This window comes from Camelus ferus, chromosome 20, assembly GCF_009834535.1.
Source record: "Camelus ferus isolate YT-003-E chromosome 20, BCGSAC_Cfer_1.0, whole genome shotgun sequence".
In the NCBI taxonomy this organism is placed as follows: Eukaryota; Metazoa; Chordata; class Mammalia; order Artiodactyla; family Camelidae; genus Camelus; species Camelus ferus.
This window is the reverse complement of record NC_045715.1, coordinates 5,409,169-5,424,041: the sequence shown is the minus strand read 5'-3', so window position 1 is coordinate 5,424,041 and position 14,873 is coordinate 5,409,169. Positions and strand designations below refer to the sequence as shown.

General features: G+C 40.7%; 1 protein-coding gene across 1 annotated transcript in view; it reads left to right on the top strand.

The window, feature by feature from the left end:
* The window catches only part of EEF1E1 (eukaryotic translation elongation factor 1 epsilon 1), an 18,207-nt gene extending 3,334 nt beyond the window's left edge, over window positions 1-14,873 (top strand). The window contains exons 2-4 of the mRNA XM_032462472.1: window positions 335-535; window positions 6,392-6,487; window positions 14,243-14,873. Coding sequence (XP_032318363.1) covers window positions 335-535; window positions 6,392-6,487; window positions 14,243-14,383 — 438 coding nt within the window. The 3' untranslated portion in view covers window positions 14,384-14,873. The remainder of the gene's footprint in view (window positions 1-334; window positions 536-6,391; window positions 6,488-14,242) is intronic.

The window sequence follows — 14,873 nt, the reverse complement described above, 5'->3', positions numbered from 1 at the left end:
GTTCACCTTGCTAAAATAGGGTATGGGTAACCTTGATCGAAATTAATGTGGTATTATTAGGGTTTCCGTTTTCTCTTTTTGTGCATACGTAGTTATAAACTATGTAGAAACATTACACTGATTTTTGCAATGTCATTACCATTTTCAAATCATCAAGCATCTGTTATCAAATGTAAATTATATGACTGCGCTTTCCCAGACTTTCATTTGTATATAACTTAATATCAGAGTATTTGAAAACCCAGTTTGGGAATGTATCAGTTGCTTAGAACTTACAGTCGTGGTGGTATTTGTTTTTAAATTTTATCTGAAGAACTCTTTTTCTCTTGTTCAGATTCCAGTTCTTCAGACAAACAATGGCCCAAGTCTAACAGGACTGACCACAATAGCAGCTCATCTCGTCAAGCAGGCCAACAAGGAGCATTTGCTGGGAAGCACCGCAGAGGAGAAGGCAGTGGTTCAGCAGTGGCTGGAGTACAGGGTCACTCGAGTGGACGGCCGGCTCGGTCCAGACTCCATCCGCGCCGTGCTGAAGGTAGCGTGCCCCCTCCGGGCGCCGGAGTGCACGCGCGGGCCCTAGCAGGGCGCGCTCTTCCCTGACACTCGGGAACTGAAGCTGGTGGCCTCCTTGGCTTGTTTCCTTCTGCCTCATGGCAGTCTGTGCCTGTCATCACCTGGAACAGACCCTGCCAGCCCTCTCCGTTCAGATCTCAGCCCAGACACCCCTTCCCCAGAGGCGTCCTTGACGGATGCAGTTCCTTGTTCTGTATGCTTTTCTTTCATACTGTAGCCTTTCCTGAGCCTTCCCTTTGTAGCACTCAGCATTGTCATCCTAATAGTTTTGTGTGCTTTTTCTTTTTAATATGATGGCTTGATATTTATTTGCCCCACTCAGCAGTGCTGACTCCCTAAGCAAAAAGTACTTTCTTGAAGGCAAGGGGAATCAAACTCCTTGGGGTTGTAGTTTGAAAATAACTGTCCAACTGAGCTGAGAAAGCCCACATTTCCCTCCCTTGAGACTTAGTGCTTTAGGATTTATATTTTCTTTCTAAAAAAAGGCAAATTAAAATAAAAGAAACTATTAATATAAAATATAAACTGAATATGGCTCCAGAGTCACCAAGCATGAAAAACTTTCTAAATAAAATTATTTTTGTTGATTACTTGCATAAAAATAAAGCACTTGCTTTTTTTTTTTTTAAAGCTTAAAATTTGAAGGGACCTTAGCGATCACCCAGACAACCTCATATCATTGTAGGAATCCCTTCTGTTTCCTAATTTTATTTCAATTATAATGTCAGTTGGTAACATAAGTTGTGCAAGAAGATCTTATGGTAATGAAAGTTTTTCATTTATCATTCTGGGGGAAATGGTTTAAACCATATCCTTGACAGATGCCATCAGTACAACTAGTAGAAAATAAATTTCAGATCTTTTTCCTTTATAGGTCTGTCATGATCAACTGTTCCTCGTTAATACCCACATGGACCCTTCTGCAGTGTGGCAGTGTTTCCAGAGGGTAGAAAGCATGCCTTCCCTTTAGATGAATGTGAGATTTCAGGGAATAAAAATTAAATAAGCTGTCTCTTACAGTTTTCCAAAAGAAAATGTTAGTGATAAAGTAGTTAATTCTGAAATATGTGAACAGGATTTTTTCTTTTTTCAGTTACAGACAGTTTACAGTGCTGTGTCAGTTTCTGACGTACAGCACAATTTTTCAGTCATCTATGAATATACCTATATTCATTTTCATATTCTTTTTCACCATGAGCTACTACAAGGTCTTGAATATATTTCCCTGTGCTGTACAGTATAAACTTGTGTATCTATTCTATATATACCCATCAGTATCTACAAATCTCAAACTCCCAGTCTAATGAGCAGGATTTTGTTGAATTGGGTGTAAACATTTTAAGAGTTGTATTCATCGATTTGGTATCAGGAACATAGAAGGAATTCCACCCGAACATTGTATCTGGGATTTGTAAGTATTATTATTTGAAATTTCAAGGGGGAGAGTCCGACTGGAAATAGTCCTGTTTTTTGAAATGTGTGAGGCACTGGGTGATATGGGTTGTCGCCCTTGCTCTGCCGCAGTTTGCTCATCTTACCTACACTGATGAGTCAGATACAGTCAGAGGGGCTGATGATACAGTGACCCATTAGCACAGCACCTTCCCTGGGAGAACCCAGACCCACGGGGGAGACAGCTGTGTGTATAATGAACAGCAATGTGATTTTTGGCCACATGAGCACAGATGAAAAAGAGTTAGTTTCTGTTTTATTTTGCTTTTTGCTATTTCATGATAGTGTTTTTATTTTAAAGGCAGTGTTTATTATAGGAATTTAGGAACTAGAAATAAGCAAGTAAAAGAAATTTCAGTATTTGTAGTCCCTCCACCAGGAGAGAACTGTTAGTGACACTTACGTACAGTCATCAAATGTTGAATAATCAAATCCCTTTTGCAGTTCTTTAAATGCTTTTCTTTTCATACCTGTGTGTGTGTGTTATTTTAAAAATGGTCAGCTGTTGGCCACTGTAACTTGTTTTTTTGTTGTTGTTATTCACTGACAGTCTGTTGTGAACATCTTTTCAAGAAGTCCATCAATATTCACTTAGATTATCTTTGATAACCTGCTAGTTGTGCCGGAATTTAGTCTCTCCCCATATAGTTGCTAGGCTGTTGCTGAATATTTTAACACATTCCCACTTGTTTCATAAGGCTAAATTCCTGCAGGGGAGATTGTTGGGCCAAGGCTGTGTGCATCTTTGAGGCTGTGCTGCTCATTTGCCTCCCAGAAAAGTACATTATTATAGTTTGGCAGTAGATGAGCACAGCCTCTCCCACAAACCCCTTGCTGACATGGACGTCACCCTTTTTCTCCATTACCACCCCAGTTTCATTTCCAAAACAAAACAAAAACGATTTCTCTGTTCACTTTGTGGCTTTTTTCCTTGACATTATTATTAATGCCATGGCGTTTTAAAAATAACGCTGCTGAGCATTTTCATTATTTTTAAAAATTTGCTCATGTGTATCATTTGCCCACTATTACACTGGGCTATTTCTGTGTGTATTACTTATTTTTTAAAATCTTGCTATTAGAATATTGTGAAAGGATTATGTTTATTCACTCCCGTATCAGTGCTAAAATGACAATTATAAGTATAAGAGGCTCATGATTAAGTAATATGTGATTTTAAAAAGCACTTTCAAACAAACAAAAAGCACAATTTCAAACACTTAACGTTTGAATCTAGATGCAGGATGCATAGTTGTTTATTATCCTGCTTCTTCAATGTTACTAGGAAGTTTACTGTTAGATGGTCAAGAGGAAAAAGAAAAATGGGGGGAACTCTATGGGGGAAGTATTTTTTAAGGTTTGGCAATGGCATCAGAAGGACTTGTTTTAAAAAAAAAAAGGAAATGAACATCAGACATTTAGTTCTGCTCCATGAATATTCTGAATGTGTGAAATTCAATTTCCAAACTCAATTTCTGAAATTATGAAAAATCAGAATTTAATTTCTGAAAATGTGATTTATAGAACTAATTAGAAAAATATTACCTATGCATAGTTTTTGAAACTCCATTTTTAAAGTCTTTATAACTAAAGACTGCAACCTTAAAAGAGTCTTTATAACTAAAAAATAGGTATGGATTCTATTTTAAGAATATACACATTATACACTGCAGTGTTAAATTATTGTTTCAGACCTTTTTTAAAAAATGCTTTTTAAAATTAATTATAGATACATTTATTTTATTCTTATGTTTTGTCAAAATTGTTTCATTTGAAGACACTTGGAGAGAAACCATCCCCATCCAACAGATTAATGCAGAATTTGAGTGGTAGCCCGTAATACACCGGTACTTCCCTCGGCCCAATTTTATTTTGATTCCTATGCACTTGTTTCCTTGCTTATGTCTGTGTTCCTTTACATCATCATCCGTACCACCCCTCACAGTCCCAGATTCACATACCATTTTGAAAATTACTGTCTTTAAAATGAAGGCGTGGGCAGACTCAAAGAGATCAGAGTCAGTTCAGCAAACATTTACCGATCACTGAACCACTATGTGCCAAGCATTTGGCATGTGATTTGAGAATCAAAACAAAATTGTCTCTCCACAGTTGAAAGAATTTTTCCAGAATGAATAGAGCAGTGTTTTATAACTAGTCCTTAGAGGAGCCTGTGAGAATATCTGATTCGTGTGACCTATTTATAAACCTTTCTCTCAAGGTGATATGAATCTTTTGTCTCATTTAATTTGAATGCAATTTAATGTAAATTCCTGTGCTGTTAAATTACATGTTAATTTTGAGAGGGACCAAAAGGATTCATATAAATTTTTTTAATCTGGACTTTTTTTTTCTTTTCTCAAGAAACTAATCAATTTATTCATGCTGGTCTATCAGACAATATTTCTAATTTAGATTAAGACCTTTTAAAGTTTTATTTAATTTTTTAATGTACATACTTAGAAATCTTTTTTCCTTCAAAAAGTGCCTCTTAGCTGTTTAAAGAGCTCAATGCTTCCTAGTGGGTTTTTTTGTTTGTTTTGTTTGGGGGTTTTTTTTGGTAATTATTTTAAATGAATTCTTTTTTGTGTATACTTAAATTAACGTAACCTTTTAATAATTGAGTCATTCTCTGGAGAACAAATGACAGAGACCTCGCTGGAGCTTTAAATGGTGTTTGAAACTGCGTCTTTAAGGTGTTGGAAAGCTAGATATCCAGTTGCAAAAGAATGAAGCTAGACCCTTACCTTATACAATATTTAAAAATTAACTCAAAATGGATCAAAGTCCTAAATGTAAGACCTAAAACTGTAGTACTCTTAGAAGAAAACGTAGGAGAAAGCTTCACGTCATTTGATTTGGCAGTGCTTTCTTGGATATAACACCAAAAGCACAGGCAACACAAGTAAAAAATATATAAGTTGGCCTTCATCAAAATGTAAATTTTCTTTGCATCAGTAGACACAATTAACAGAGGGAAAAGACAACCCATGGAGTGGGAGAAAATATTTGCAAATCATGTAACTGATACTGTCCAGACTGTATGGAGAACTACAACTCAACAGTAACAAAAAATTAGGAACCCAGTTAAAAATGAACAAAGGACTTGAGTAGACATTCCTCCAGAAAAGATATACAAAGCTAAAAGGAAGATAAAAAGATGCTCAACATCACTAATCATTAGGGAAGTGTAAATCAAAACCACATTGAGATATCATCTCACATCCGTTAGGTAGACTACTACTGAAAAACACCACCAGAATAACAGGTATTGATAAGGGTGTACAGAAATTGGAAACCTTGTATACTGTTGGTGGGAGTGTAAAATGATGCAGCTGCTAAGAAAAACAGTATGGTAGTTCCTCAAAAGATTAAAAATATATGATCCAGCCATTCCACTTATGGATGTACACCCAAAAGAGGTCTCAGAGGTATTTGCACACCCATGTTCATGTCAGTGTTATTTGCAGTAGCAAACAGGTGCAGTCAACCCAGGTGTCTGTTGAGAGATGAATGGATAAACATTGTGTGGTATACACACGCAGTGGAAAATCTTTCAGCCTTAATATGGAAGGGAATTCTCACACCTGCTACAACATAGCTGAACCTTGAGGATATTATGCTAAGTGAAATAAGCCAGTCACAAAAAGACTAATAAGGTGATTCCACTTATATACAGCATATAAAGTAGTCAAATTCATAGAACCAAGAAGCAGAACTGTGATTGCCGGGGCCTGGGGATGAGGGAAACATGGAGCTGTGTAGTAAGTGCAGAGTTTTAGTTTTCCGAGATGGAAAAATTTTGAAAATTGATTGTACAACAATGTGAAGACCTTTAACGCTTACTGAATTATTCACCTAAAAAATGACTAAGGTAGTAAATTTTATGTTACGTGTATTTACTGCAATTAAAAAGTTAAAAATAATACATATATTAAAAAAATGCAACAAGCCAATTATAGTTCTCTTAAGACATAGAAATTGTTGAGGGGCTTTTTATATTTTAATGGAAAAAAACAGATCTTACATGAGCATGATTTACAAAATATTCTGCCCCCCCTTACAAAAATTGGAGCCTCTGAGATTGTCAGAGATGGCACTGTGAATATAATTTTTTAATGTTTTATTTCTTTAAAATAAAATAAGACTAATAATGTTTACCCTGTTTTTAAAATTAAGGTAATTATTATATGATTTGTGATTTTGAATGACTGACTATTATTGTCAAAGATTAAATTTATGAAATTCAACATCAATATTTTGTTTTCTAATAATAGCCTTCCAGATGTTTTAAGTCAAATGGTATGGTAGTTAACGTTATTATTATTGTTTCTTAAATTAATATATTATTATTTATTTTTTCTAGGATCTTAATTCATATCTTGAAGATAAAGTCTACCTTACAGGATATAACTTTACGTTAGCAGATATCCTATTATACTATGGACTTCATCGCTTTATTGTGAGTATCTGAATAGTTACTGGCTTTTTTTTCTGTGATGTTCAGAATGATTTTTTAAATTTGTCTTGACCTTAAAAAAATTGTAACATTTTCAGCGTAGCAAATCAAAGTGAGAGGAATCGTTTTTATACAAGGTGCCTTATGCAGATATTCCTTCCATGTGTCCATCACACGTTGGAGCTTCCTGTTCCTCAGCCTACTTGATTTCTGTTCTCATTCCTGCTTTTCTTTGCAATTTTTTCTCTTGCCACCCTTTGGACTTGATCGTCATCATCACCCAGACCCCACGGTCACCTTTCTGCTCCACCCCTACATGCAGTTATTCCAGCAGCGCATCTGCTGTGCGACCGCATGTCCTTGTGCTCAGTCTCTCTCCCCAGTCTCATCACTGTCTGAAGTTGCTCGATTCCTTCCCTTTTTCCAGACCTGTGCCCTTTCTTCCCCTTCCAGCTTAGATCCCTTTTGTGTAATTCGACTCCCCAACCCTTGGTCAGTTCAAATAGACGCCTTCAGTCCTGTCTCCAGTCTGTGCCGTGTTGGAGAAGCCACACAGCTACAGATTGGCACCACGATAAAATGATACCATCCCATGTCAGCGTTCCCCCTAGGGCGGTTTCCCTCCAGCCCCACCCTCTCCCTTCCCTTGCATCTTCAGTCATGACCACAGAGCCTTCCTCCCTCCTTCAGCCGGAAGGCGGGGGCTTTCCGTGAGAATCCCCGCATTTTCCACCCGCCCACATGCACGTCCTCACCACCTTACCTCCTTTTTCTGGCCTCAGAAAGGACCAGCTTGCTTTTTCCCTAGATAAATCCATCCATCCAACCCCTTACCTCAGCTCCCCTTCACCTCCTGCCCCATTTCTGGATCTCATCCCAGATTTTATCTTTCCTTCCTCATAGCTTCAGTTTTTCCCTCCATCTGGTCAGTGCCTTTACTTTAAATTATTTCCCATCTTAAAACAATTACGCAGCACTCTCTGTTCTAGGCACCATTCTGTTTGCTTTCTGCATGTTAACTCATTAATCCTGTAACAGCCCCATGGGAGAGATGCTATTACTGTCATTCTCCCCACGTCACAGAGGGAGTAACCGAAGCCCAGGGAGGTCAGAGGTCATCTTCGAGTATCACTAAGTAAGCGGCAGCCAGGTCTGGAGGCCGGGCACTTAGACTCCAGAGTTTGTGCCTTCTTCTCTCTGTCTCCCCACCTGAGACCTCCTCCGACACCCATCTTCCCCCTGGAGAAAAGAAGCCATAGATTTTTCTGTGTCCTGCGCCTCGTGCATCCTGTCGAGCCGGTCCTGCTGCTCGTGCCTCTTGGGTGCCGCTCCCGTGGGTCTCCCCCTGTGATCCTGGGTGACGTTCTCTTCTGTCTGGGCTGTTGAAATGGCCTCCGGCCACCAGTCTCATCTCTCACCGTCCATCTTTATTGCCACCAGTGCGATTTTTCTCATGAATGTGTCTTTGTCTTTCTCAAAATAATGAAGTAACTCCCCACTGCCTGGGATGGGAGACCCTTCCTCCTACGGCCCCACCCGCCCTGCCGGTCTCTCCCTTGGCCGCAGCGTCCTCCCTGGCGTCTCCTCCATCAGGGCTCTGGCTGCTCCCTGTCCTCACCCAGCTCTTCTCTTTGGCTCCTCGGTCCCAGCCCTTCTCTTCCTCCTGAATTTGTTTGTTTTTCATCCACGTCACTCGGTTCCAGCACTGATTCCCCAGTGAAGCGCCCCCGGGCTCCCAAAGCGCGTCCAAGCACCCTTTCCCCTCTTTTTCTCTTTGTACCTCATAGAACACCCCAGTTCTGGCTGGTTTCCCTTTGCATCGCACTTCTTCTTGGAAAATGTCTCTCTCTTTTAAGTTATAAACTGCCAGAGTCAGATCATAGCTGTCCATGCTTGTCACACCCGTGTCTGACGCCGTCCTGACACGTGGTGCCGCCCGCCCTCCCCTCTGGAAAGACACTGAAGGCCACAGCTGGATAGTTCATTCCATCACTCAGAGAGTTTCACATGTATTTCCACTTAACTAAGGAGGCAGGGCTAGGGTGTTCCCCTCCTGTTACAGAGAAAGATTCCTGCTTCAGGAGATCGAGGCCTTTCTGAAGAGCTGCAGCTCAGTTCCCGGAAGGGCCGAGCACACCAGCTGTGCTGACTCAGGTGTCGCTACGTGTGGGTCCGCACTTGGTCGAGGAAGATCCCGCAGTAACATGCGATGGTTACTGTCCGCCCCGCACTCAAGCTGTAACTCCCCGATTTGGATTTACTTGACTTAGTAAATGTCATTCCTCTAGGATCTAAGTGATAGTGTTAAATTTCATAGCATTATTGTGGTGGCCTAGGGTGATGCTTAATTCAGCATGACACTCTTCATTACAAGTTTACTCACCGAGGGCTCCCTGTATATGCCCCCAAGACTGTCCTCAAGGGACAGAGAAGAGGAATAAAACTCCATTTTCAGGTAACTGTTGATCTCACTGAATGAGATTGTTGTACAGTGGCAGACAATTCGTGAATAAGAGAGAAGGGAATTTAGTGCTAATTTCTGATCAGACTGTTGTGTCAATAAAGAGGCAGAGAAAAGCAGGGTGTAGACTCATGAAGTTGTCAGGAAAGTATCTGCAGAATTCGAGTGGCTTTGGCTGTCCAGGGGAATTACCGTCGTTTTAGAAAGCTTACGACAGACCTGACTGTGAGTATCACTCATAAGCAGAGCGACTACCTGATTTCTCTTCCAGAGCAGCACTTCTGGTGGTGGAGGGGGCCGTTGACAACTGCACAGGCACAGCCGGGGTTAAGTGGGACGAAGGCTCCGCACTGAGAAGGAACAGGACTCCCTTTTAAGCAAAATAAGGAGGCCAAGGAGGATGGTGTCCTATTTCTTTTCTTGCTCTAAGCACAGTCCCTTGTGCCGCTCCGTGCTTCTTGAGATGAGCGTTACTTAGCAATCTCTCCCTCTTTACAGTTCCTATTTTAGGTTGTAAATCTTTATCATGCAAGTATAACCTTCAGCTACGCACGTCAGCGCAGTTACAGCAACCTTATTTAAGTGTGAAGGCAGTTGAAGTGGAGCCGAAATACCCCCATCACACCAGCCGCTCCTTGTCCCATTCTAGAATTAGAATATTTCAGGGGCGTCTCGCGATCACTTTGGTGACACGGCACAACTTACCTCATTTCAAAAGGCACAAAGCCCCCAAGGCAAGAAGGGTCTGCTCTTAAGGTGTCTGTGTTTCTTTCTCCCAGTGACAGACCCTGTCTTTGAACTTGGAGGAGTCCGTCACTTGATCTGAATGAGGTTAAGCTGCCGAGAGCCAGGCTGCCTTAGCGAGGGGACAAGAACAATTTCTCTCTCAAGGCAGCGACGACGCACCTGATGACATTTTAGAAACATATCTCAGTGCAGCACGACTTAACTTTGGAGCTTGGTATTGGGAGAAACGTCATCTCCTGGCCTCCGTGTGGTGGCTGCAGGCGGGCAAGAGGAGGCCTGTCAGGCCATCGCAGGCTCTGGCTCTGTGCAGCACGAAGCCGTCGTTCAGAAGGAGAGCATTTCCCCCAGATGCTTGTGGGTAATGAAGGGCACCTCTGGCAAACCCGAGTGTGCGTTTCCATCCTTCTCTCTCTGGCTTGTGCCTCTCAGACAGTAGAGGAGAGAAAGACTCCGAGAAAGGGCACGCTTGTGTGGAGTTTCCTTGCCAGCAGAGCGAACAGGGTCGTAATTCCACAATGCAGAATATTTGTGGCACCAGCTGCAGCGCTGTCCCACTGTGAGCCCGGGCACCCACGGGGGCGTTTGGTTTTCAAGCAGGTTGGAAGTGTCTCGTTCAGAGCTGCGTGTTGAAATCAGGACCCCATTAACAGTGCTCAGCGACCTGTGCCTGTCTGTACTCCCCATTCTGAGTTGTGTGCCCTCTTTCTGTGTGACGATTGCAATATGATGATTAAGGATAGCATGCTTATTTTTTTTTTCAGAACAAAATTGAGTGGAATAATATGTAAATCACTCCATTAACCATCCCTTTGGGTTCATCAAACAGGTTCATAACCAAAGCAGCTCTCACACCCTGGTCCACGTGCAGGCAGAGTGCGTCGGAGAATCACACACATTCCCAGGGAACAGGCCTCCCAGACGAACCCTGTCCTGTGACAGGGCTGCGCTGTGGGGTTAACTGACATCCCTGGTGAGTTAGGTGTAAATATACCCAGATGAGAAAGAAGTGATTACTCGGTATTAAGTTCAGGCAGAACAGAGGTGAGGCTCAGATCGCCCGCCCGCTCACATTCATCAGACAGCTTCTCGTGCTTCGGTGGGCTTTGGCAGTATATTTATTTCTGCCCTCATGTGTTCCTTCATTTATTTATTCTTCAATACCTAACATGTAATCAGAGCAATCAGCACGGTGTACAAAACAGCAGTCGGAGAACCTTCAAGTCATCAAATAATCTCGGCGTACCTTGTTTCAGTGGGAGCCCAGTTCTAGCTGTGGCTGAGCTGCTCTGTAAGATCCGGTCTGTCTTCATTCCCTCCGAGGAATATTACATTGTTCTTCCTTTGTTAAAATGCCAGTTACTGTGGCCGTTTGTCATCACACCAATGACTCACTGCTTTCTTCAAGTGATTTCACTCGTAGATAGCGGTCCCTGTGAACAGGCTGGTACTCAGAGATTACTAAAATCCTTTGTAATGTTATGTGTGGCTTGCCTATAAGATTGTTATCAATTGAAATGCATTTGTTTTGAAGCTTGGAGCACCAGTGGAGGTGTCATTCTTTTAGAAAGAAAGGAAAAGTAGAAATAGCCCCAGAACAGTCCAGGAACGCTGGTCATAAAGAAGGTCTCAGAGGCAGCGTGGTGCCAGTTGGAAAGGGAGCAAACCAACATCCCCCCTGATCTGGAATGGGTCGCCCAAAGAGTTTCTCCCATGTCTTCATGGAAAATTAGTGACTAAGAATATTATCTGTTTGGCTTTCAAGTTCAAACGAGTTACGGAGTGCCAGTATAAATAGAAAGGAATGATTAGGTAGGAAGAGCCAAACATCACTGTGGACACACTGGCATGCAGACCAGTCAGAAGCAGGAAATGGTAACCAGAACAATTGCATTGTGTTTCCTGCTATTAAAAAGGGGGTGGGGGGAGGAAAGAAAAAACTAGCCAACTAAAAAGGGATGATGGAAAACTGGTGTTGTAAGTGAAATAGTTGATGGGGATCCCATCCCAAAAGTTTTTTTTAACTATACGTTTGGGGAGGGGGATATCTGTTTTTTGTTTGTTCCTCTGTTTACAGTACATTCAAAAGTTGAATGTCTACCCAAAAAGTAGTGGAGGTAGCAAAGCCAGGTCAGTCATAGTTTTCTCAGACTCGAGGGACAAGCTCCAAAGTTTAAACCAAAAGGTCCAGTGTAACCTGACCCTTCTGGTAAAGCACTGTATTTCTAGCAAAATCTTCTGAGGGAAAAATTAACAGTTTACTTTCTCTAAAATAGAGCATCTAGTTTACAATTATTGGAATAAGTTAGGAAAGTGTTAGAAGAAACTTGAGACGCTCTTGGAATAAAAATTATTCTGTGCTGTGGGTCTATTGTAATCCTTACACTGAAGGCTGAAAATGTGAAATCTGTAAATTGGAGGAAAGTGATTCTGTGTCACAGTTTGTTGTGTGGTCAGTGACAGGCCTGGGGGCAGGAAGTGATCCTCCTTCCTGAGCAGATATTCTTCTGAAATGTAAATAGTAAACAGACACTGCCCTTCCCCCATTTCAAAATCTGAGGGAACAGCTTGAATGCAGCGCAGACAAGCATCAGTGCTCTGTTGTGGGGAAATGCTGTCTTCTCGGTACATTTTAATTCGTTCTGAAAAGTAACATCTCACACAGTGGCCAACTAGAGACTGTTTTAAAATGAAAAGAGTTCTGAAAAGACTGGATTGTAAGCAGTCAGATTTGACTCATCACGTTTTTAACAGCTGACGTTGAAATCAAGTTGGAGTAATACTTGCTTATTTCTGTTTCCTTTAACTGTCAGTAAAGAGCTTTGTTGAAGTTGGTTTTGAATTTATGTATATAGGTATGTATGTATGAATGAAGACTTACGCAATTTGCTATTCAGTTAGCAGCTATGTTTACCAGTGGTTGAACTTTTTAAAAATCTTACATTTTCTTTTGAAGTCAGTGTTGAAGTTCACACTTGGTAAAGATTTAGAAAAAACAAAAAGTTAGATCTTTTACAAAACGTGCTTTACCTTTTCACGTGTGGGCTGATACTCGGCTTACTCCACAATGGTGGTTTAAGTGCCGCCTGTGTACAGCGCACCAGACACGGAGGAAAAAATAATGTAATTGTTTACATGTGGAACCATGACTTTTCACTGCTAATAATTCAGGTAAACTGGTCCCACAGATAGACATTTGACACCTCTGACACCACAGAAACCAGATGTTGACACAGTGGTGTCTTAACGTCATAAAGGCAAAAAAGAAGGCAGGATGACTTAGAACCATTTTTCTCTTTAAATTGCCTTATAGTAAGTATAAAATGAAAATACAAATTCACGTAAACATTAAGAAAATACTACATGTATAGCTTTTAATTTTATTGTTAACATTTTCTATTCCGTAATACTTATTGGATACCAAGTAATTTGTCCTTCAGTTTTGTTGACCTAGTAACTTAGCAGAATGTTTGCCTGTTATGCTGAATAAGACAGGACATCCATCTCACTAGAACTGCCTTCCAGCAAGCAGACTGCTAATGGATTTGCAGTTCACGAGGGTGCCTGAGACTTTTTTCTTTATGTAAACATTCCGTGTCAGTCTTATGGAGACTTGACAGATACTGTTAAATAAATGAATTAACAACAGGAGAAAGAACTACACTGTTCTTACATGGTTCATGGTTGTCCTACTGGCTTCTTCTTACGTGACACCTCTTCATGATTTTTGTCTCAGAGAAAAGTCTTTGAGTCCCCTGGTTCAGAATCTGAGCCCAGTGAAGTAATAGGCACTGTCTTTCTGTAAGCAAATCTCTGGGCATCCTTGTAGCTCGATAGTAAATGCTGTGAACTGCAACATCCTCTAAAGGTCGAGTCCAGCTTTACTGCAAACGGGATTTAGGTCTGTTCTTCACCTGAGGCATGTGCCGCTGGAAACAGCCCTTCCTCCTTGTATTAAGCAATAATCACTTTACATTTCATGGGTCGTTGTCTTCCTCAGTAAAGTTTTTCCCCAGAGTTTTGTAGAAAGAGGCAGTTGTCTACTTGTATGTATACACCAGCCATCTACAAATATATATATATACACACACACACACACATACACACACATACATATATATATACTTTTTCCTTGTTAAATATGTTAGATGCCAGTAAACCTTTCTTATTTTAGGTTTGCAAAAAATATTGCAGAAAGAACCCTATCTTAGTCTCTCAGAAGCTGTTATTTTCCTTTCTCCCATTTTCCTTTCCAATAAAATAAAAAACAAACTCTTCGGTTCTCTAGACCCAGAGTTAATGTAAACTTTCCATTTGCTGAAAACTTCAGATTTCACTAGAAAGCACATCTGATTTTGAACTGAACATGAAAGCATTAAGCCAACAGAGAGCTCTTCCAAGTGGCCAAAACGTTTCACTCCTGTCTGACCGCGTTGGCTTTGAGAACTGTGAGAGTCCCCCCCTCCCCCAATTTCTGTCTCCTGCTGAAATGGTAACAATACTTGCACTTATGTAATGTCTATGTTGTATGTGTGTTTTTAATCTCTACTTAGGTTGACCTGACAGTTCAAGAAAAGGAGAAATATCTTAATGTGTCTCGCTGGTTTTGTCACATTCAACATTATCCAGGCATCAGGCAACATCTGCCCCGTGTTGTCTTCATCAAGAACAGACTGTATGCTAATTCCCACTAGAAGCCACCCGGGCCGTACAGAAGACTGATTACCATAGTTTAAATGGGAAGTGCATTCGGGACCAGAGAACTGACGTAACTTAACATGCAGTCATTCTTTATTTGTTAAAGTTGGTAGAATTTTTAACGTATAAACTTGTGTTCTTTGGTTGACATGTCTGCAGGTTTTTTCCTTTTAATGTCAAACTTCAGCTGCTGTCAAAAGTTGAGTTGAGATCAAGTCATAGATTACCTTGTTTTTATAGAGGAAATTTATTTTAATAAAAGTTGCAAATCAGTGGCTTAATCTTTAAAAAAATAGTCCTTTCAGTGGTTGACATTTAGCTATTTATTGACCTCTTTCATCTTTTAAAATTCATTTTCCCCTTCTGAATATTTATGGTAGTTTGTTTATTAAGAACTATATAAACTGTGCCAAGGATACCAAAAAGGAGAGACAGATGGATTTGTTTTCAGATATTTATGTGAGCCAGTAAACATGGTGGGAAAAA